General features: G+C 34.6%; 1 protein-coding gene across 6 annotated transcripts in view; it reads right to left on the bottom strand.

The window, feature by feature from the left end:
• The window catches only part of Fstl5 (follistatin-like 5), a 635736-nt gene that overhangs the window by 468455 nt on the left and 142780 nt on the right, over positions 1–24501 (bottom strand). For 4 of the 6 annotated variants that reach the window (XM_006501262.1, NM_178673.4, NM_001253719.1 and 1 more), the window contains exon 3: positions 17682–17715. In XM_006501262.1, the coding sequence (XP_006501325.1) occupies positions 17682–17715 (34 nt within the window). The remainder of the gene's footprint in view (positions 1–17681; positions 17716–24501) is intronic. The other 2 variants (XM_017319517.1, XM_006501263.1) reach the window with 1 other exon arrangement.

Raw genomic sequence — 24501 nt, 5'->3', positions numbered from 1 at the left:
GTAGGACAGAATTTCCAACAATTTTAAAATTGGCTTTGTTATGATGAAGAGACTGAACGGTGGGTTTCAGAAAGAGCATGGCACATCAATAGCCTTCAGAATGAGCCTTCGTAGGAGAGAGACCTTTGTGACTGGGGGAGGGGGTCAGGAGTACCTCTTGAGGTCTGAGATGCAAATTCATATCAGAGTTAGCAAGGCTTTGGGGGCCTTCATAAGAGGGTGGGCTTAACACACAAACCATGAAGCAGAGCTTCAATGAGGGAAACAGTTTATAATAAGAAAAGCAAGGCAGGCACCATGGTTGACCTGATGTAAGGTCTGGATAAGAAAGTATTCAGAGAAATCCCAGAACAATGGAAATCTCTGATTATCTAGCTTTGAGAACTATATGGAAAGTTGAATACCATGTGAGGTACATGCCAAGAAGATAAGTAATTGATGGAACTATAAATAAATTTATCTTACCACTACAAGGCAGAGGGAACAGGATTGATACGCCCAACTTCCCACTGAGAACTGTGAGTTCTGACTTTTCCAACTGGGACTTAACAGCTGCAAATAGTCATGGCCTGATTTCTGAGATTACAGAAAGCTGCAGGGTCTGTGATATAACAGACATTAAATACACTTCTGCTATTCTCTATGATATATTGATTCAATGTGACATTAGCAATTATAAAGTCAGGAATCAGTAAATTCTGGAAAACACTGTAGAAGATATATTGTAGTATCAATATTCAGCTAAAATAACTCCTTATATAAAATAAGTACATCTCAGTATAAATTTTGCCTGTACCTTTAATAAGATTGTACTTATACTAAAATGTTTTAAAATACATCTCACTATTAATAGTAAATGAAGGTTTTATTTCCAGATTTTTAAACTTATATAGGCAGGATCAATTTTTTTCATGTTTTAAATTCCATTTATCTACTTATTTATTCATTCATGCATTCATTTGTTCATTCATCCATTTTTAGAAAAAAAAATATATATATATTACTCCTGGATGAGAAAAGTTTAAAAAAAACCCTGACCATAATTATCCAGACTTATTCCAATCTGCCATATTTTCTTCATTTACTTGAAACTTAATTATTTCCAGCAGTTTTCAGATGAAATTGATCATGCTCACAAATGTGAAAGGCTTCTAAGAGCATAGTCTTATAAATATGTATAGACTTCCCAACTCAAAGTCTTCATATCTGCTTGCTCATGGAGGGAGAGCCTTGCTTTGGGGCTGATTCCCTGAGCTTCTGTAGCTGCAGGTAAGTGAGGACACCTGTTATCTACCACGGTGCTTTAGACTTGAACTCACCAAAATGCAAAGCAGTGAGCTTTGTCCTAGACTGACTCCAGAACAGACAACTGCTACAACTTTACCTGATAACTGAGACACAAAATAATATAGAAACTTTTCTGTGATAATATACTATGATGTTTTCAGGTTCTACTACAACACAGTAAAAATATTATTAATGTTATCAATGCTTATTTGATGACTCTAGATTGCAAATACTATGTTAGATTTGCAAAAGGTTCTCATTGACATTTTGAACATTAACTTAAAGAAGACAGCAGAATTAAAAAAAAAGGTTTTCTGAGCATTTTTTTTAACATGTGCTCTTTCTCACTTCTGGCATACCTTTTATTTAATCTGCATAATACAAGTATTGGAGAAAAGTACCAAAAAGAGCTACAAATTGATAAAGACTGAAACAGCAAAGTGAATACATGCCACATGTTCATAGAAAGTTATAGACCCCAACTTTCCCAAAATGTGATGATTTAATCCCAAGTAAGTCATTATTTTTCCAAGTATATCCTTCCTTGTAAGGTTCTATTAATACTAAGCTGCCTACTTGCTGCAGTGTCCTTCATCTATTCTCCCAACACAGTATAAGAGCTCATAATAGTCCCAAGGCTTCAGGGACTCTGCCAGAGATCTATGCTTCAGTAGATCTTGCATGTAACTGCGATGGCTGCCTTGTCCTCACAAGGATGCAGTCCCTAGGGAAACTGAGGCCTGTATGTTGTTCTTTGCTTAGACTTTCCCTGGGAATTTAGACTACAATATTTTTTAATAATGACCTTGAACCTGCACAGCTTCCATTCCATGACTAATACTGTTGGCTTTTTGTCTGTTTCTAGTTGTTTAAATGTATAAACTCCACAGCATTATGTGTGTCTTTTCTTTGCTGTTTTCAGCCTTGCAGAAGCTTACACAATGAAACTCCAGCCAGCATCTTTCTCCTGTTTGGTTTTGCAGGACATAGAGTTAGGGGCCTTGATGTCAGAGTCAATGAAGCACTGGGGTATGTAACAGGATTAGAAACCATCTTAAGGATGGCAAGGAGTATCTGCATATTTGTCACACAAGGTCCTTGGGGGAAGAACTACTATACCTATGCCATGTGTAAGCTACGTTAGCCCCACCAAGTCTTGCATTTCTCCTCATAGTCATATTCATGGCTTTTCTCATGTGCAGTGTGGTTCAGTTAAACACACTCTCTTTGATGAGCTCCAGCTGGTACTTGAAGCCTTCCATATACTGGCAGCTGGTCATCTCAGTCTTACTGAGGAATTTTCATTTATGCGTCATACATATTCACAAATATTTTCTATATAACTTTTATGAAAATGGCACTTGCTGGGGATTTAAGGATATAGAGATGTATTTCTTGAAAATAACCACTTCTAAATGAAGTTTTTCTTTGACTATGAGAATATATATATATATATAAGTAATATAATGAAATTATATAATAATAACTTTCAAACATCTAATAGTCAATTTTATAATATTACTTATATAAATATATAATTAGAAATATCTTATCTTTAACATATTTTGTTTCTGTATAAGTTTATAGAAATATTTAAATTATACATATGTCACACATGCTATAAATATGCACATAGATATATAGAACATAGTTAAAAACTGAAATTTGATTCAGATCCTATTGGCAACTATTACATTCCAGTTTATATCATATACAGTCATATGCATTATCCTTTCTTTTGACGTTCACAAGAAAAACTTATTGTATATAGGAGATGAATACATGCATAACTTATCCAAAATTGCCATGTAAATTAATATCCTGGCAAGTCCTCCCCATAATTAACTAGGATAAGAGAAAGAAGATCTTACAAATAAATTCACATGGTAGATAAAACTAAATAGTGGGTGGTAAAAGTTAGCAGAGTTGGGACAGACAACACTGCACTGTTACTGTGAACTTTAATGGAAACACTTGATTGTGGCTGCCAATGGCATAAAGATGCACTGAAAGGCAAGAAGAAGATGCATTCATGTTAAACAACATATTGTAAAAGATGAATCACGTTCATAAATACTGAAGGTTATATTTTAAAAGTGAACAGAACAGCAGATCCAACTTAAAATAATGAAGAAAGTGAAAGAGAAGTGACAAAATTCCTCTTGCTCCTCCCTGCTGGCACACAAGCAAAATAGTAAAGGAAATATCTCTAGAAAAAAAAATCACAACATAATCAAAATTTCATGTTGCAATTCAGGAAGCTGAATGAAGCAAAAAGTGTGACACAGACCAGGTTATGCCAAACCTCTTATCATACTGAATGGATGAGAATGCAGACTTTGATGGAAATTTCACAATACATTCAGGCTGCTTAGGAAACTAGAAAACTTATCATGCCTCCAAAACTTATTAACCATCCACCCAAGGCCAAATATAGCAATAACTCTTAACACTGTGTGAAAAGTTCAGCAAAAGTACACTGGTACACAAACTTAGCACACATAGATGCCTTCAGGCAAAAAATGTGAAAAGACACGTTGTACCAGTAAAATAAGAATATTCGTCTCCAAAAGTAAATATACATGCTGGCTTTAAAACTGAAGCTCATACATGGAAAGGTTTACCACCCAACACACTTGGAAGGTGGGTAATCAAAAGGAATGCATTGCCTCAAGGGGTTGCCACAGCCTGAACATCGGGAACATCTAAAAGGTGATAGGATCTTGCACGGGAATTCAACCGAATAGTGAGGTGAGACAAAATGCAGCTTACATCTAGAAAGTCATGGGATAACATATTTGAACTCCAGAGAATTAAGTAGCCAGCAATTTTACTTTTTTAAAGCAGAATGAGAGAACTTATACCTGCTTGACGTGAAGAAATATTTACTAAGCAAATGTGTCAGAATCTCTTCAGAACACCTTATCAGAAGCACTGAAAACTAGGAAATCATAGATTTTTATAGTCAAGCCCACAAAATAAATAACTAGCAACCAAGACTGTTATATGCAGCTGTGGTATCTTTAAAAGTCAGTCAGAAAATAAATGTTTCAAATCTAATTACAAATCAAATGAATGGCCAATACCCAAGCATTATACAAGATACATTAAGGAGTTCTTCAAAGAAAGGAAGAAAGACAATCATGGCTTCTTAGAAAAAAATAAAGATCATGAGAAATAGATAAAAAAATGAAACTAGGAAAAATTTAATATGTCCAAAATTACCAATTTCCAAAGATAAATTAGGAGAAATGGAGATACAAGAGACTATCAAGATCAAGAATGGGTTACCACCTTTAGAACTTTTGGGCAGTAAAATCCAGTAAACCCATGAATATTACAGGTTCTAACAACTTCTCTTGGGTATTCTGCAGGATTAGATAGTAAGACCTTATGTAACATAAGACCCTGACAAACAATCCATATACTTGAAACAGAGAACAGGATTTTCAGCACTCACAGTCAAATGAAAGTGATGATGACTTTACCTTTGGTAGTACACCTAGAGCCTTCTAGCACTTCAATTATCCAGTAGTGACAAAGCTTCCAGGTCAGTCTTAGTTTGCCACTGGTGTTACAAGCATTATGCTAGTAAACAACTACTTTTTGCTAAATTTGAGGTCAGCTACCCAAGCAATTGCATGTGGAACCATTATCAGGGCAAGAAATGTTGTTAGGTAGGTCAAAGACCTTTGTGGGGTTGAGTGGAGTAGGATTGGGGGGGGGGGGAATAAAATTACTCTACCAACTGTACCCAATGTTACATACATCCTAATGATTTCTTTCTATGCTGACAGATTAATGTATCTCTTAGCCCTCCACAGAGAATCTTCTTGTTACAGTCAATGGTACCTAAAACAAAGACCCACAACTGGCCTGTGTGCAGAAAATATAAACCTATGGAGCACTCATCCCTAAATGGGATTTCTCTGTCATAATCCCTTCTCCCAAGGCTCAGGGACAATTGCAAAAAAAAAAAGTAAGAGTTAGATGTGGTAGAGAATTATGAATAGTATTTTAGCATTTTAGATACAAAGGGGAATTTGCACATGGGAACTCACAGTGTTTATGACAGAATGCAGAAGACCTGCCCCCAGACAAGTCCTAGCAAGAAAGAGGAGGTGATCATGAAGTCACAACACTAGTAGAGGAACAACTGTCAATTAATAGCTTCTGGTAGGCACATATCAGGTCTGAATACATCCTCGCTTCTTAAAGCAAAATTAGTCTTAATGTGCTACCTATCAACAATTCAGAATACTCTAGAAAGGACTAAGAAGAATAACCTTAAATTTGAGTTTATCTTAATACTATAACCATACAAATTCAAGGCTGTAAAGCTGTCTGGGAAAAAAAAAATTGGAGACATTGTACTACCTGAGTTCAAAATAAACTACATTAACTAAAAATATCAAAACAACACTGTTCTTTCCTAAACTACAGTGATAAAAAAGAACAAGATTAGCAGTAGTCCTACAAGCTATCACCAACTGATACGATTTTCAGAAATGTGACACAACACAGAGAGCCGAACACATTCTGTTCAATGAATGATGCTGAGAAAATTGGACATCACCAGGACAAGAATAAAAATAGACACCCGTGTATTGTCACTTAAAATAAGTCACTGAAAAGGGATTAGGTACTTAAGTATTAGAATAAAACTCAGAAAACAACCAAAGGAAACCTTAGGCGGTGTCCTTTGTATAAGGGATTAGAAAGGTCATGTAAAATTTCCTCAGTTCAGGCAGCCTTCTGAAAAGATTTAATAAGTTGGGGGGGGGTGAGTTTATGATATGTGATAAGGTATTGATAAATAGTCTCTACAACATGTTTTGGAGAAAAAAAAGGCAAAGTAAGCAAACCACATACCATCACACAATTTTGTACCTATATTGGTCAAGGACTCTAACTGAACATTAGAATTCTTGGTTAAATATTGAAGGCTCTGAGTTTCAATTTCAGCATCATAAATAAAAACACCATGACTGCACTAGTAGATCTTATTTAGAGAATACATTATAACATATCAAACTGCATTTTATATTATATACTAGCATTTTAAGTAGAACAGGAGAGAAGAATGGGAATCTGGTCTGTTATTGGGTGAGGGAAAAAGACTGAAGCCCTGAGGGCTAGCAGAAAGAATGGAAACAGGCAATTTGGGGAGGTTGAAGGTTGGGGGCCCGTCAAGAATACATCAGAGACCTGGGAGGTGAGAGACTCTCAGGACTCAAAGGGAAGGACCTTAGATAAAATGCCCAACAGTAGGGAGAGGGGATTTACAGAGACCACCTCCATCAGCGAGGCAGGGCACCAAGGGAGGGAGGGGGATGCCATCCCACAATCAAAACTCTGACCCATAATTGTTCCTGTCTGAAAGAACTGCATAGATGTAAATGGAGAGGAGCCTAGGGAAAATAAGATCCAGTGACAGGCTAAAAGTGGGATCCAGTTCAAGGGGAGGTCCCAAGGCCTCATACTATTACTGAGGCTATGGAGCTCACATAAAAAGGAACCTACCATGACTGCCCTCTGAAAAACCCAACAAGCAGCTGAAAGGGTCAGATGCAAATATTTGCATCCAACCAAAGGAAGAAGCTGCTACCCCCTGTGGTTGAGTTAGGGAAAGGTTGGAAGAAGCTGAGAAGGAGGGCGACCCTGTAGGAGGAACAGCAGTCTCAATTAACCTGGACCCCAGAGATCTCTCACTGTAACACCAACCAGGCAGCATACACCAGCTGATATAAAGCCTCCAACACATATACAGCAGAGAACTGCTGGGTCTGGGTTCAGTCAGAGAAGATGCACCTAACCTTCAAAGACTAGAAGCCCCAGGGTATTTAGAGGTCTCCTTAGTGGGTGGTGGGGAATGGAAGTGGGGGTATCCTTGTGGAGACAGGGGGTTGGGGAGGAGGTGTGGGATGCGGAACAGCTGGAGGGTGGATGTAGGGGGGAATAAAATCTGGAGTGTAAAAAAATAAATAAAAGATTTTAAAAATTGTATACTACAAAAATTTTCTGTGTCCAAATTTCTTAAAGAGAAAAGTTTAAGAAGTGGCTATTAAAAATTAAAAGATAATATCCTGCATTACTCTTGGGAAAGTTGTAAATTGTATAGTAGTTATAAAATATTTACTCTGCTGAAAAGTCCAAGTCATAAAATCTTCAGGAGGGACACTAAGGCAGATATCTCTTTGTGCTCTTGGTCTTTACTTACTGTTTAGGACCTTTCTGCTAATTATTCTGAGATAATAAAATGAATAATAAAAATGGCCTGCAGCTTCAACTGATTCCTTCGTAGATTTATGAGAATCATTAAAATTGATGTATTTGTCATGATCATGACCCACTGGAATGAGTTGAAGGACAAATAAAGAAATTGCTCATGGTTATAAACGTTTGTAAGAAACCCTGCTTGATCTGTTGGGTGCAGTTTTGTTGCTTAATAGAAATGCTAGCTCTAGCTAGGTGTGGTGGCGCACACCTTTAATTCCAGCACTCGGGAGGCAGAGGCAGGCAGATTTCTGAGTTCGAGGCCAGCCTGGTCTACAAAGTGAGTTCCAGGACAGCCAGGGATATACAGAGACACCCTGTCTCGAAAAGCCAAAAAAAAAAAAAAAAAAAAAAAAAAAAAAAGGAAAAGAAAAAGAAAAAAAAGAAAAGAAATGCTAACCCTTTGTGGGTTTGTTTTATTTTTTTGTTTGTTTGTTTGTTTTGGTAGTTCTTATTTTGTTTTGTTTTGTTTTTTCTTTTTTTAAAATTAGGTATTTTCTTCATTTACTTTTCCAATGCTATCCCAAAAGTCCCACATACCCTTCCCCCAACTTCCCTACCCATGCACTCCCACTTCTTGGCCCTGGCATTCCCCTGTACTGATGCATATAAAGTTTGCAAGACCAAGGGGTCTCTCTTCCCAATGATGGCTGACTAGGCCATCTTCTGCTACATATGCAGCTAGAGACACGAGCTCCGGGGGTACCGGTTAGTTCATATTGTTGTTCCACCTATAGGGTTGCAGACCCCTTGGGTACTTTCTCTAGCTCCTCCACTGGGGCCCTGTGTTCTATCCAATAGCTGACTTTAAGCATCCACTTCTGTGTTCGCCAGGCACTGGCATAGCCTCACAAGAGAGCTATATCAGGGTCCTTTCAGCAAAATCTTGCTGACAGATGCAATGGTGTCACCGTTTGGAGGCTGATTATGGGATGGATCCCTGATATGTACTTACTGATAGGTGGATATTAGCCCAGAAACTTAGAATACCCAAGATACAAGATACAATTTGCAAAAAACCATGAAACTCAAGAAGAATGAAGACCAAAGTGTGGGCACTTTGCCCCTTCTTAGAATTGGGAGCAAAACACCCATGGAAGGAGTTACAGAGACAAATTTTGGAGCTGAGACAAAAGGATGGACCATCTAGAGACTGCCACACCCAGGGATCCATTCAATAATCAGCCTCCAAACGTGGGTAAATTTTTAAGGATCACTAGTCTGAGATCCATCAAAGCAAAATTTTTCATCTTTGGATAGTTGCTGTATTCTAGTAATCTTCACTATATTAAAACATAGCTGATATTCAGCATTTAAGTTAGAAGGAGAGATGATATGTGAACCACCATTAACGTTGTCTTAATTTTTACATTATATCCCTATACTTAATTGGCTAAACATATTTTTACCATGTATCTAAAAGTGAATATGCTCCTGGTTGTCTGCATGAGTACTGTACATGAACTTGCTTCTTAGAATCTTTCCCAATGACCAAGGAAGTCCAATTTATTTGTTTTTTTTATTTTAATACAGTTTAATGAAAAGATAATCATATCACGTTAATCTTTGTCTTTTCTTGCTACACTCAGTCCAAGATAACCTGCCTCCAGTCCGTTTCATTTTAAAAGCAAACACAGAAGTGGATGCTCCCAGTCAGCTATTGGATGGATCACAGGGCCCCCAATGGAGGAGCTAGAGAAAGTAGCCAAGGAGCTAAAGGGATCTGCAACCCTATAGGTGGAACAACATTATGAACTAACCAGTACCCCGGAGCTCTTGACTCTAGCTGCATATGTATCAAAAGATGGCCTAGTCGGCCATCACTGGAAAGAGAGACCCATTGGACTTGCAAACTTTATATGCCCCAGTACAGGGGAACGCCAGGGTCAAAACGTGGGAGTGGGTGGGTAGGGGAGTGGGGGTGGGTGGGTATGGGGGACTTTTGGTATAGCATTGGGAATGTAAATGAGCTAAATACCTAATAAAAAATGGGAAAAATAAATAAATAAAATAAAAGTATGTTAACTTCCTTTACAGAGTGTGACAGACTGGGGAAGGGCATTGCTTGTCACTTAGTTTGGCCACAAGTACTGAAACTGTTTTTTGCTTTGATAATTGAGCCTCATCTCTCTCCTGCCAGGGTGATAGTTTTGCTTTCTGTTGCTGTGATAAAATTCTCTGGTAAAAGAAAATATACAAAAAAAAGGGGGGGGGGTCATTTGGCTCACAGTTCCAGATTATATTCCATCATTTGCTAGGGTGGTAAACTGAAGCAACAATTCCATTCCATTAATAGTGAAAAACTGAAGAGTTCTGAATGCATGCCATTACTCAAAGTGCTTGTCCAAGAATGGTGCCACTCACAATGGGCAGGTCTTTACATCTCAATTAACATATTTAACATAATCCCTCCATGAAATAACAGACCTGTTTAATCTACATAGCTCCTCATTGAGACTCTTAAACTAGGTGACACCAGATTTTGTTGAGTTTTGAGAGAATGCTAACCACCAAAGTCAGCATGCATAAACTTATCAGGTTAACTTTAAACTAACCAAGCATATATGTGACAGTCTTTACAGTTATTGGTAAGTTCATGACTAGACTTCAAGATTATAAAATACAGTGTTAAAATTCTGCAGACCAGAGACAGCTTAGTTTAGGTTCTTTTTATTTCCCTTTGAAAACACCTATTATCCATAACTGTATATGACCTAACATCGCTGTAACTATCAAAACTGCATAAGGTATTCTTAGCACACCATTAGCTATTTCCTGTCCAAAACTCAGAATGTCATCAGTTAGTATTTCAGACACAAGGCAGAGTTTCCTTGATTTTCTGTGCCCCTGATTTGACAAACACCTTGATTTATGTTCCTTTTTTATTTTCTAACTTATGAAGTACTATGGAGCCATTTCCATTGTGAAATATGCTTTTTGAATAAATGTAAATCTGTATTCCTGAGCTCATATGTAGCTCCTGAACAAAATATCTCTTATTCCCTTTACTGTAATAACTGTGCTATTGTGTTGACATAGAAATAAAGATAGTCTAAAACAGTCATGATGAGAAAACTCATTCCTACTTATCATTACATCATTAGTAGACTAGATCTCAAGAACTCTTTAAATTGCACTAGAATAATTAAAATAATTATAGTATAAACATTAATATAATCGATTCTTTCATGTTGTATATTTATATCTTTTAAGTTTTTGTAGTATGTGTTTTCCTACCATTTTAATGTTACATAGCATTCTCTTAAGATAAAATAAGGTGCACAAAAATATAGGGTTAAAGGGGCATTATTGAGTTAGTTTACATATAGAACTGGTAGGTTCACAGTACTCATCTATGTATCAAAGAGGTTGAAAATCCAGTAACTAATCATTCCAAGTGTCTGAAATGTCATTAGTCCAAATTCAGTGCTAAAAGCATCACAGACGCACTGACATGGAGTCCATACAATGAGCGTGAAGAACCTGGAGTCTTCTGCTAGTAGACTACAGAGATATGTGCGCACTTTCTGAGAAATATGAGGCAAAGGGAGACCTGTTCACACACCATTTCCCTTGAACCCTGTTCTATCTACTCTGCCAGGTGAAGCATACTAGCCCTAGTCAGGGTCAGCTTTTCTAAGTTACTCCTCCCTACATTCCTACAGAGGCCCCCATAGTTGTGTTTCCTAGATTACTAAATCCACTCAAATTGACAATCAATACCACTCATCAAACATGGATATATTAAAAATGAGTACAAGGTATACATTTAATAATGATGTGAACAATAACTCAGATAATCTAAGATCGTTCATTTTACACAAATGAATCAAAAGAAAGTAAATGCTTTATCTCATTGAATTCTTAGGACAGCATCCCTTAGTATATTTACATTAGCAATGAGAAGAAAAAAAAATACAGAGAGCATCATGAAAAGATGAATAATTGAAGATTGTAGAAAGACTCAGCCTTTCACAGAATGTGAGCTCAATTACTCTAATGTCATGAATCATGATCGCTATTTCCAGGAAGGTGGGTGATAGGGTAGGAACCCTTGATCAAATTAAAGACTTGAAATATATAATGAAACAAAGGCAAACAACACTTTGATCATGGAAAAATCCTGCATTGGCATGATGCATTTGAACCACATGTGAATTATTATTCTCATGCATTAGGGTAAATCTACCAATAATTTTAAAAGTTATAATTTTAGTATAAAGGTATAAACTTGGTCACTATCATAGTATGTAGGACTTTATAAATTCACAGGATACATAGAAATATAAATGTATCGTAATTTTAAAGGGAAATTTTTATATATTTCACAAACATTACCATAGCTGCCAAAGCTGGGTGAAGCATATTTAATTAATAGCACAGAAAAAAACTAAATATAACATCACATTTTTTGGTATAACATCTAATTTGCTTTATTTCAAGGAAACTCAGATACCTCACCAAACATTTAAAATTTATAATACTAAATTTTCTTGGGGAACAAAATATAGCTAGATATTCAAAAATATTTGGTAATATATTCCTTTTAATTAAGCAAATGTCATATGTAATGCACCCAAGTGTCAAAACAAAACAAGAAAGAAAAACAGGTAATGGACCATAGAGTTTTTTCTTTGACATATAAAACAGGGACTCCAGTACAACATAAAATTGAAGCATTCAGCCACAAGACCATTTCAGGAAATAATCATTCAAGAAATTGTTTGTTCTAGCAGAACTATTTCCTTACACTAAATATATAAAACATCAAGTATAAGTTAGGTTTCTTATTGAAATATCAGTTATGTGACTGTATCAAAAGAAAATATAGACTTTTTAAAATAAAATCTCTGCTGAAGTCACTTAGCTTTTTTAAAGTTCATAATAAAAGAAGCTTTACATTAGAAATTAAAGGGAAGGTCAATGTTGATAAGGGAGTGTATGGTTTAAAATGTACTGAATCATAAAACCACTGACTTAAAATATAAAAAACTTAATTATATTTTATTTGAACCATTAAATTAAGAAGACAGTCATTTGGAGTCTTTTTTCTCAACATTTCCAACCATGTTTTGTTCTTTCTTCTTTTACCTTGCACTCACTGCCTGTTAGTGGGTAATAATTTGCACCACAAATTATTTTGAACTAAAATAAATGATATGTTGGATAACATGATTTATTGAAAGCCTTTGGAAATATAAATAATATGAAAAATGGCTCAAAAGAGACAATATGTTTTGATAAAATAAAGTGAACTCTTCTCGGCATAAATAATAAACTTGAACAGTTGCTTTTGGACTCTACTTTCCTTAATAGAGTCATTCTATAGAAAATGATGTTTGTCAGCCAGGTTGATGTTGCAGGATAACATTAATCAGGATCCTTTAAAATTGTTACAATTTATTTTGATGAATATTTTATCTAAAATTTTTCATCCAATATATATGTTTGCCTCTCTTTAAATTTCTCATGTTCTCTTGAATTCCCTACAAATCCAATATAGTGTTATTTTGAGAGAGAGACAGAGGCAGAGAGACAGGAAGGGAGAGAGAGAAAACTTACTGTGACGTATTTATGTGTTCAAGAAGACTAGCAAATGTTTCCACCAGTGTGGGTGTATGTACAAACTGGATGTTATATTCAGATGTCTTCCTTAGTAATCTTTCATATCCATATATATTCTCTATTGACCTGGAGGTAGTCAATAGGCTGGTGGACTGGCCATCTGGATAGTTTTGGAATTCTGTGGTATCTCGCATTACCCCAATGCTGGGGTTTTAGACACAGACTTCTGCACCCAGTGTGTATTAATAAATGAGTGTTAAGTATGGTCCCTAGATAATCATACTTCTGCAGCAAACATTTTCTCCCAGATCTCTCTTGATGAATTCTTAAAAGATGGAAAGCATATTCCCTTAAATCCTAGATAAAGTGACCAAATAATTGACAGCAAACTTGAAAGAATCTGATGGAATGTCTGTTGGCATCATTCAGATTGTTCACAGTTAATGTGTTAACACATCTCTTCATATATGAAGTAGCAGTAGGGTGAAACTCCAGAAAGCCTGAATCTCTAAGAAATGTCCAAACTGAATTCTTATATCTGTAATAAAGTGCACCACTCATCTTTTTTCTCCAAGTATCAATATTAGTCATCCTGCGGGACCTAGAATCCCATAGGATGGAAGCTGATGGATGTATTTGTGAAGCATTATTCCACAAAATGAAATGGAAAGATACATCATAATTGTTGATATCACTATCCCACAGAGTTAGGTCCTGGACTACATAAAGGGAAGAAGCAAGCCAAGTAACATTCACTCTCTGCTTCTTGCCTGGTAATAAAAGTGACCAATGGTTTCACACTTCCATCCCTGTGCCTTTCTAACCATGGTGGATTTATCATCCAACTGCAACCCAAAACAAATCCATCCTTCCTTCAGCTGTTTTAGTGAGACATGTAGCCAAACGAAAATACCTAGTAGAGAGCCTTTTTTTAAATTAGGTATTCATTTCATTTACATTTCCAATGCCTTTTAAGAATTACAGTGTTGGGCTAGAAAGATGGCTTAGAGGTTAAAAGCACTAGCTGCCCTTCATGAGTTCAAATCCCAGCAACCACATGGTGGCTTACAACCATCCTCAATGTGATCTGATACCCTCTTCTGGTGTGTCTGAAGACAGCTACAGATTATTATATATAATAAATAAATATCTTTTTAAAAAGAGAATTACAGTGTTTTACAATGTGGATTTTTATCATAAAGTTATCCAGAGCACTTATTAAATTATATCTATGTAAAGAATTTTATTACCATTCAATAAATTGTACTAATATTTACCATACAAATTTGTACATAGACTAGCTAAGTTAGTTGTTGAAGCCCACAAAATATAGTTTGTCAGCATAAGACTTAAACAAGATCTATATAAAAGAGTTTTACTGCATTTCATTAATGTCATTCTAAATTATTATTATTATTATTATTATTATTATTATTATTATTATTATTATTTATTTTGGTTTTTTGAGACAGGGTTTTTCTGTAAAGCCCTAGCTGTCCTGGAATTCACTCTGTAGACCAGGCTGGCCTTGTGAGAAATCCACCTGCCTCTGCCTCCTGAGTGCTGGGATTAAAGGGGTGTGCCACTATGCGCAGCTAAAATAGTATTATTTTAATATTAGAATATAAATGCATCATCTCTCTCTTCCTTGTCCTCCCTTCAAACAATTCCACATATCCCAACTTGTTCTCTTTCCAATGTTTCGCCTCCTTTTTATTATTTTTCTTACATACATACATGTATACACATATATATTCCTAAATATATTATAATACAAGCTATTTAGTCTAATGTAACTTTCCATTCACTAACTTTTCAAGTACTTGGAAGAATTGAATTGCATGTTAGACAGTATTTGTACTGTGGCATAAAAGAAAACAACACAAAACAGTAAAACTTTTATCTTTAAAATCTGAATATAGAAAAAACATTTCTAATTAAACATGGCAAATTTCCCAATGTACAAATAATAACTGATTAAATAAAGTGTTATTCATTTAAAATAAAACACATGTTATTTATATATATTATTTCTTTTGATCTGATTTACCATTTTTATCATTTTAAACACTAAACCGTATTTAACAATATTTGGTTGAGTATTAAAATAATGTCATATGGGTAAATAGTCCTACATAGTGCCTGACATTTATTAGTTATTTAACAAAGAGTTACACCCATGAAGAATGTAACTTAGGTCTCAGAGACTCTTCACTATAAAGCATTAGATTACTCAAACTATAGCCAACTGTAGGTGGGGCACATGTTTTATTTCTATAGTTTCTGAATGAGAACACCGAGTGTTCAGTAAAAAGATGAGAAAGAGAGGGTGTGCTAGATGCACAGGTTTGCTCTTGAGGACGGGCACTAAGTTTTTTATTTATAAAGCAAACGAAAAGATCATTCACATAATTTCACCAAGTGATTATCATAAGCAAAGTGTCTGTAAATATTTCAATGTTTTAAACTATTTGAGCAACTTAAAGGATTGTCAAGTTGGTAGAAACGTAAAGCTATTTGTAAGTCACATATTTTTCAATCGTATTCAAAATGTTGTTTCACCACTGGGTCCAAGGAAACTTAATTTTAATTTGAAGTGTGTAGATGACCAAATAACACACTTCTTTGTGAAATACTGGCAAATCTTAATGAATTTATTGTGTTACTTATTTTAAAAATATCTTCAAATTGAATTATTTGCTAACAGTATTTTTATAAATCTTAATGGACTTCAATGCAATATATGATATAGTAATATTATATACACATAATGTCATTGTGAAAGTGTGTTAGAGATAGACAGACTACAACATCAGACCTTTCAGATATACAACACTGTCTTGATTTCTGTACTGTTATCATTAGCATGAATTTTTTGAAAGACTATGTTAAAAAATTATAAACCTCTCAAATTAGAAATTATATAAACATTCATACCTAACTTATTAAGTATAGAAATGTATACACTAAAACCATTTACAATTCAAATGAATGCTTTTTCTTGGTTAAATCATATGAACACATAATTTTTAAAATATTAAAATGTTATTTTCCAGGACATTTCAAAGAAAGATCACATCCTACAAAAATGGGACCTGTTACACAATTTAAAGTTTATAGGTATTTAAAATTTCTTTTCTACATACATGAAAAAGTACAAAACAAGTTTCATTTGACTGCTTTATAATTTGTTTGATGGAGAGCACTGGAAACATTAAGTTAGAGTAATTAAGTTGTGGTTCTTGTTATGAGGAAAACCAGGCACAAACGCACAACATTAGATTAAAGTCTGGACTTAATTTCATGTAATAAAATTGTTTAAATACATGTGATTAGCTGTTACACAGGAAGTTCACAGGATTACTAGATGAAAATAAGTTATAAATTATTAGCATATATTACAATGATTATTTTCCTAGAAACATACAATTTTTCCAAATTGTTTCACAGTTCTTAATAAACTATAGCTTCACGCTGTGGTATTTGTTTTTGTTTTATAAAACACTGACACTGATAAGAGCTATTCTTTAGAAGATAACATTGTTCCCATACCCAACAAAACAATAGTCCTTCTAGGTGAAATAAGCAAGTTCTCATGTCAGAATTCATCTCTCATTTACATACAAATCAGTAATTTTAAAAAACATCCTGTGTCTGTGAGTTTTGAATTATATGTCAGCTAAGGACAGAGGAAGGTCTAGCAAACATCATCTCAAAAATTTTATTACACTGTTAAAACATATTCCCAGACAATACTTGCAAAACATAATTTCTCTTTGATATGGTGTGACTTGTATGTCCAGGGTAATAAAACATCAAGAAGAATGTTTCACTAAACTTATTTATGCTTCAACAACAGAGTTACAAATATGATTTAATGTTAATCTGATACACTGGAGCCCTTCATGGGTAGGAAGATGTGCAATCAGCCCATCAGAAATTCAGGTCATTTGAATGCATATCATACAGCATACCTTACAACAGAAATTCTCATTTGCAACCCAAAAGTGTGCACCTCAAATCTAACATTAGTTTGTTGAAGATAAATGTGAATAATAATTTCAGAAACAAAATATGCCATGCTTCCTATTGCACAAAAATAATTTACTTAATTTTATTGCCAACCCAGGACATTCCAAAGTTTCCCATTTCTTATAAGAGACATTACATGCTATGCTATTATCAATTTAAAAACATTAACAAATATCTTCAATATTTTTCATAAAAGTAAAGTAAGAAAACAATGGCCCAACAGTGAGTTCATTATATAATGTATTTTGAAAAATATCATTTCTCTATTTATAGATGTGACAAAACACTAAATCTTAGCAACAATGGTTGGGGTGGTAATCTTACCTGGATCATTCTGTGAAGAAAGATTTTTTTTCTCAACAAAGAAGTGTGCTGGACACACAGAATACCCAGAGGTTCAAATCATTTTAGAATTACACTGCAGATTTGAATTATTCTATTATAACTGTATCTTAAAGATGCTATTACATAATATTCTATTTAACCTTTCTATTTAATATTTTAAAATATTCATTTCTTACCTTTGATTCTTGAACTTTCTTGACTTTTTTCCTGCTGAAATGGAAACAGAAATAGGTCAAAAATCTTAAAGTGTATTACTGATAAGCTCGTACAAAGATTTATCGTTAACATGAGTCAAATGCTGTCTATACATATACCTCAAAAGTTAATTTTGAAAATTATTTATCCAATTAATAATAACTCTTGGTGCACATATATCTGTAAGAAACACATATGTATACATTACTGATAAATAAAAGACTAATGAGTAATAGTTAGTCATGCCTCTTCAATTCTCATTTTATTTTATCTCATAGACAGTAATGTTTTCTAAATTTGTACTCAAATTAATATTAATTATAAAAATATTGGCAATAGTAAATATTTAAAAATAAAGTGAAAACTCTAATTAAAGTTGAATAAAAACTGTTTTTACTTCAATTTAAATTAGAATTGTTCTTATTTTAAGGCTAACGTTAATAATTTTTTTTTATTAAAATGTTGCTTCAGTCAAACTTCTGCATCAACTTGGCATCCTCTTAACTAGTTTTAAATTAGATATTGTGTAATCTGCAACTTCTCAGTTGATTCAAACACAGTTTAGTCTCCTTAAAATTTCAATATCTCACTTACAATAATTTAAAAACATATCCCAAATAAAATACCAAATATTAAATATACATATAATCTAGGATTAAATTAACACCAATCAAATTTTTTAGTAAAAATCTTTTGTTGTTGCAACCATTCTTTTAAAATTTCAGAAATTAACCCACACACCTATGGTCACTTGATCTTTGACAAGGGAGCTAAAACCATCGAGTGGAAAAAAGACAGCATTTTCAACAAATGGTGCTGGCACAATTGGTGGTTATCATGTAGAAGAATGCGAATTGATCCATTCTTATCTCCTTGTACTAAGGTTAAATCTAAGTGGATCAAGGAACTCCACATAGAACCAGAGACAATGAAACTTATAGAGGAGAAAGTGAGGAAAATCCTCGAAGATATGGGCACAGGGGAAAAATTCCTGAATAGAACAGCAATGGCTTGTGCTGTAAGATTGAGAATCGACAAATGGGACCTAATAAAATTGCAAAGTTTCTGTAAGGCAAAAGACACCGCCAATAAGACAAAAAGGCCACCAACAGATTGGGAAAGGATCTTTATCTATTCTAAATCAGATAGGGGACTAATATCCAATATATATAAAATTTCAAACTCAATAAAAAAACTTGGTTAATTTATACATATATTACATACTATGCATATATATTTAGTTAATCTACTGAAATTTGTCAATTTGCAAGACAATTATATGTGAAATTTTATATCGATATTGATACACATGGAGCTTTTATCACCATATAGTCATTTCATATGTGGATTATTTCATATACATAATTTTATATACAATGTTATACCCTTTGTTCATATTCAACCAAATTTCTTCTCTTCATTCTTGCTATTCCTATTGTTTCTCTAGTACAGTTTTGCTTCTACATTTATGTTGCATACACAAATGATTTCTTGTATATATAAAATATTGAACCCCAAACTGAAAGAAAACTAGCAGCATTTGTCTTTCTGTGTCTGTCTCATTACCCCCAGTATTACACTAATAAATGGCATCCATGGTCCTGCAAACAACATAATTGTATTCCTCCTTGTGGCTCTAGACATCTCTATTGTAAATGTATGCTACACCATTTTTTAGCCATAATACATTTATGCATTTTTCATGTTTAGTATTTAAAAATGTTTTAATAAACATAGATGTAAAATTATCTCAGTGGTGTGATGAGTTCATTTCTTTGTGCACCTCATACTATGTGTTTAGTAGTTATTTTCTTCAATTTTGTGCTATATCTAAACTAATTTTCATTCTACAGACTCCATATACTGTGTTTTTGCCTATAAGATATTCATGCCACTTATTCAGATATCAACCTCCCACAAAATTTTGTGAATGTACCAGATACTCTGGCTTTGAGATCCATCACCATTCTTTTTGTAAAGAATCACAGATTTATATTCTCTGGAAAACTGTGATACCAATCTTCTACTCATAATTTCTACCTACAAATATTCTTCCACTGCTGATGGGAGTGCAATCTTTTACAACCACTATGAAAGTCTATATGTCAGTTTCTCAGAAGATTGGGAATATTTCTACCTCAAAACCCAGCTATGCCACTCATGTGCATATACTCAAAAGATGCTCCACTATCCCACAAGGACATTTGCTCAACCGTGTTCATAGCAGCTTTATTTGTAATAGCTAGAACTGGAAACAACCTAGATATCTCTCAAGTGGAGAATGGAAACAGAAAGTGTGGTTCATTTATACAATGGAATATTATTCAGCTACTACAAACAAGAACATCATGATTTCACAGGCAAATAGATGGAACTAAAAAAATAGCATGATGAGTGAGGCAACCCAGACTAAAACAACACATATGGTCTGTACTCATTTATGAGTGGGCATTAGCCAAAACGTACAGGATAAACATGCTATAATCAACAGACCCAAAGAAGCAAAATGGCAAGGATAGAACAAGGGAAGATGTCTGAATCTTTCTCAGAAGAGGAAACAAAATAAATATCTGAGTTTGATGGAAGGAGGAAGCTCGGTAGAAGAGGAGATGGGAAGAGTAGGATGGGGAAATCATATGTAGGGAGAGCAGGATGAGATTGGCCTGAGTCTGGGAGGCAATCTCTAGGATGTGCCAGAGTCCTAGATTCAGGAAACGCCCCAGAAGGTCTAAGGGACAACTGTGCTTGAGATTCCTAGCAGTTTATGATAGGAATCCTGAAGTGGCCACTTCCTGCAGCTAGTCAGGACTATCAGCAGAAGAATAAGGACTTCAACCCATTCACAAAGTCGATGACCCAAAATATTTCCTGCCTACAAGAAGTGCAGGGGCAAAAATAGAGAAGACACTGAGTGAATGGCCAACCAATGACTGCCCCAAATTGAGACCCATCTCATAGGCAAGAACCAATCCCAGACACTCTCAATAATACTCTACTCTGCTTGCAGACAGGATCCTAGCATGACTCTTCTCTGAGAATCTCCACCCAGCAGCCAATGGAAAAATATGCAGAGACCCACCCAAAACATTAAATGGGGGTCAGGGAGTCTTAATGAAAAATTGGGAGAAAGATTGAGGGACCCAAAAAGGACAAGCACTCCACAGGAGGACCAACAGAGTCAACTAACCTAATCTCTGGGGGCCTCCCAGAGACTAAATCACCAATCAAAAAGCAAGCATGGGTTGCACCTAGGTCTCCTGCTTATTTGTAGCAGATGAGCAGCTTGTTCTTCATGAGGATCCCCCTAACAACTGTAATAGGGTCTGTCTCTGACCCTGCTTGCCTTCCTGGATGCTTGGCTGCTTGGCTGCTTGGCTGCTTGGCTGCTTGGCTGCTTGGCTGCTTGGCTGCTTGGCTGCTTGACTGCTTGGCTGCTTGGCTGCTTGGCTGCTTGGCTGCTTGACTGCATGTGAAACCTGCACCCCTAAATAGACAGTCTTGTATGGCTTTGGTGGGAGAGGATCTGCTTAGTCCTGACTTGATGTCTGTTGGGGGGAGGGCAGGGATTGACACCCAGAGGGTGGCTTCTATATTCTATATACTCAGACTGAAAGAGTCACCTTTATCACCCTTTCTTTTGAAACATATTATTCAGCAATATTTTCTTGTGTGTGTGTGGTGTGTATGTACACACCACACACACGCACATATAATGCATATGCATATGTATATTTGTATATATATGTGTGTGTGCTTGTGTAATGTGTGTTAATTAATCTTGAATATTCTCATCTTTTCTATAAAATGGTGGTAACATTGCTGTAGAAATAGTAGAAAGTAACAGTCTTTCTCTGACTTAGCCAATTTGCAAGTAAATCCATTTTCTCCCTAACTTCCCCCTTATATTTTAAAAATACAATGAAACAAAATAAACACAGTGAAACACTGGTTGCAAGATAGAAGGATTCTTAAAGTCTAGAATCCATGGGGGACTATTTCAAGAAAACACATACTTTTTGAAACCTTTAGCTTCTATATAAATAACTGCAGTTTTTAACCAGAGAAGAAAAATAGATCAAATGTTCTAGAATTAAATATTTAAAATTAGGACAAATATAAAGTTTAATTATCCATTGAAAGAGAATGGAAAGATAGGAAATTTTAGGATTAAAAACCATGAGAACAAGGAATCATAGACTTTCAGCTAATGCATTATTTATGAAGTAAGTTTTCAATTGCATAGATTCTTCTCAGAGGTCAAGTACAATTATTTCTTAAAAATATCCATTAGAGTTATTGAGCTAGGTAGAATCATTGCCTTCAGATAAAATACCAGTTTCTCTCTCTTGTGGGTTTAGATGTAATATTGGAATTATTCAAATGAGGAAAAGGATTCTATAAAGTGTACATGCTGATAAAAATTTTATCAAAAAGCTAACTAGTAAGAATGACTTCAGTTGTATGTTTTTGTTCACAAGGCTTGTTTCATTTTATCTAGTTGTCATTTATTTTTATGTTGTTTTTTTTTAACCTATTGCAGTAGAGTTTGACAACATCTACATAATGGAAGTAAAGTAAGGTAAAGAAAATCGTAACATTACTGATTTTATATTATTATTAATACATAGCATGGATAGAAAAAATGTGATAGAAGGAAGATCAGTTTTTGTAATCAATATGTGAGAAAAAAAGCTGAGGTATTCAGGGCTTATCAATTAATTTGACTTAGTTCAATATAATAATTTTCTTTATATAATGAAAGAAGTGGTTAGCTCAATATTGAAGGTTTAGTGGTTTTCCAAATTTCAAGAGCCTGACAGTGACTTAAATATATTATTTCAAGAAAAGCAGAATCACATAGGTCAAGACTTGGTCTTCTTGAGCCAATCCTACCTGGTTTCATTCAGCATGATTTTATGATACTTAACTATTGCTTATATTATATGAGGTCAAATAGGCTAAACAGACACTGACACTGTAGTTTTCTGTACAGCAATATAGTAATACATGTTTATATAAATCAGGTTTAATATTGCTTCAAAATATTTTCCGATATGGCAGTCAATTTTTAAAATGAGTATATTTTCCCACCTATAAAATGCATTAAGAGGAACGCAACACATTTTTCACTTTGACTTACAGTATTTCTTAGAAAAATTTTAAAGCATTGTAATTTTATAATGTAAACAGATACCATAAAAATATAAATCATAGGGTAAAGTAGCAAACAATCCTTGTGTCATGAATTGTTTAATAATTATTTATTGATTCTACTTTCCTGGGGAATTTAGCTATTATCTTTTCAATCCCAAGCCTTTGATAATGTTATCTTATATCTTTGAAAGCACTTTTGTGACAAGAAAACATTCGAAAGTAAATTGGATGGAAGGATAAATTCAGAAGAATCACTTGGATATAAACAAGTATCTCTTAAAAATTTTAAAGCAATTAAATTAATGTAAAATAGCTAATATAAAATGGTTGGTGATTGGTTCTCATGCTTTGATTCAATCAGGAATCTGCATGCCCAAATGCTAAAGGTCCTTGTCCCCAGTTGGTTTTTAATCACTCAATAAAGATGCCAAAGGCCAATGGCTGGGCATAGGGCAGGCCATAGAGAGTTGTACGAGTGAGGGCTCAGAGAAGAATGGCAGAGAATCTCCATAATTAGGGCTAGAAGGATGGAACACAGGAGCAGCAGGAGATAAAACCCGCCAACCATGTGAGATTCCATGGAAGTGGCCACTGGTCACTTCCCAGATTGGGCCTGGAATAGCAGAAGGTTTTCGAGTGCCAAGCCTTTGGGGTAGCACGGGCATTTTAAAAAATAAGCTGTTCTATTCAGGAATTTTTCCCCAATGCCCATATCTTCGAGGCTTTGGTCTTGCAAACTTTATATGCCTCAGTACAGGGGAACGCCAGGGCCAAGAAGTGGGAATGGGTGGTTAGGGGAGTGGGGAGGAGGGTATAGGGGAATTTTGGGATAGCATTGGAAATGTAAATGAAGAAAATACCTAATAAATTAAAAAAAATAAGCTAATATGTCTTTGTCTTTCATTTGAGGATTCAAAGATAGCTCCTAGGCAGGTGCATGCATGCCACCCGCTGGGAGCCAAAGGGGTGTAGCCAAAATTCATCACTACATAAAATTGTATGTTGGTATATACAATTGTTTTATAAAGAAATAGAGTGGTCCCAAAAGATCTATGGAAATGGTGTATAACCACATATTCCAAGCCACACTGTCAATTTTTAACTTAGCTTACTGTTATCAAAATAGAAAATATAATTAAGACTAATAATTATCACTGTTTGAATTTATACCACAAGAATTATTATCATAGTAGGCTGTTTAAATTCCTTTTCAAAACTTTTATGTCTTTTATGTACTTTCCAAGGTAATGCCACCAAAAATAGTAAAGTATGAATTCAAAGAATATGTATATATCATGCTTTATTTCCATATATTATATAGCATAAACAAAATATTAAACATTGTTAAAACTATTAATGTTACAATGCTTTGAAGTTTATAAATTCATGGAAATGTTCAATAGGAGAGTTATTTAGTATAATTAAGTTATTACAATTTGATAATACATTTATTTTTTAACTTTCTAACATATAAATATGCCAAAATAAACAAGTTTTTTTTTCACCTGCTCTCCTGTCCAATCTCAGTAACATTTATGTTGCTACAGTTAATTTAATCATAAAAATTCCTGTCAAATAAAATACATGGTAAGTATTAACTAATGCCTATGAGTTATTTTAATCTTGCTGCTATAAAAATACAGCCAG

This window comes from Mus musculus, chromosome 3 (assembly GCF_000001635.26).
Source record: "Mus musculus strain C57BL/6J chromosome 3, GRCm38.p6 C57BL/6J".
NCBI lineage: Eukaryota > Metazoa > Chordata > Mammalia > Rodentia > Muridae > Mus > Mus musculus.
This window is presented reverse-complemented; position numbering and strand designations above follow the sequence as displayed.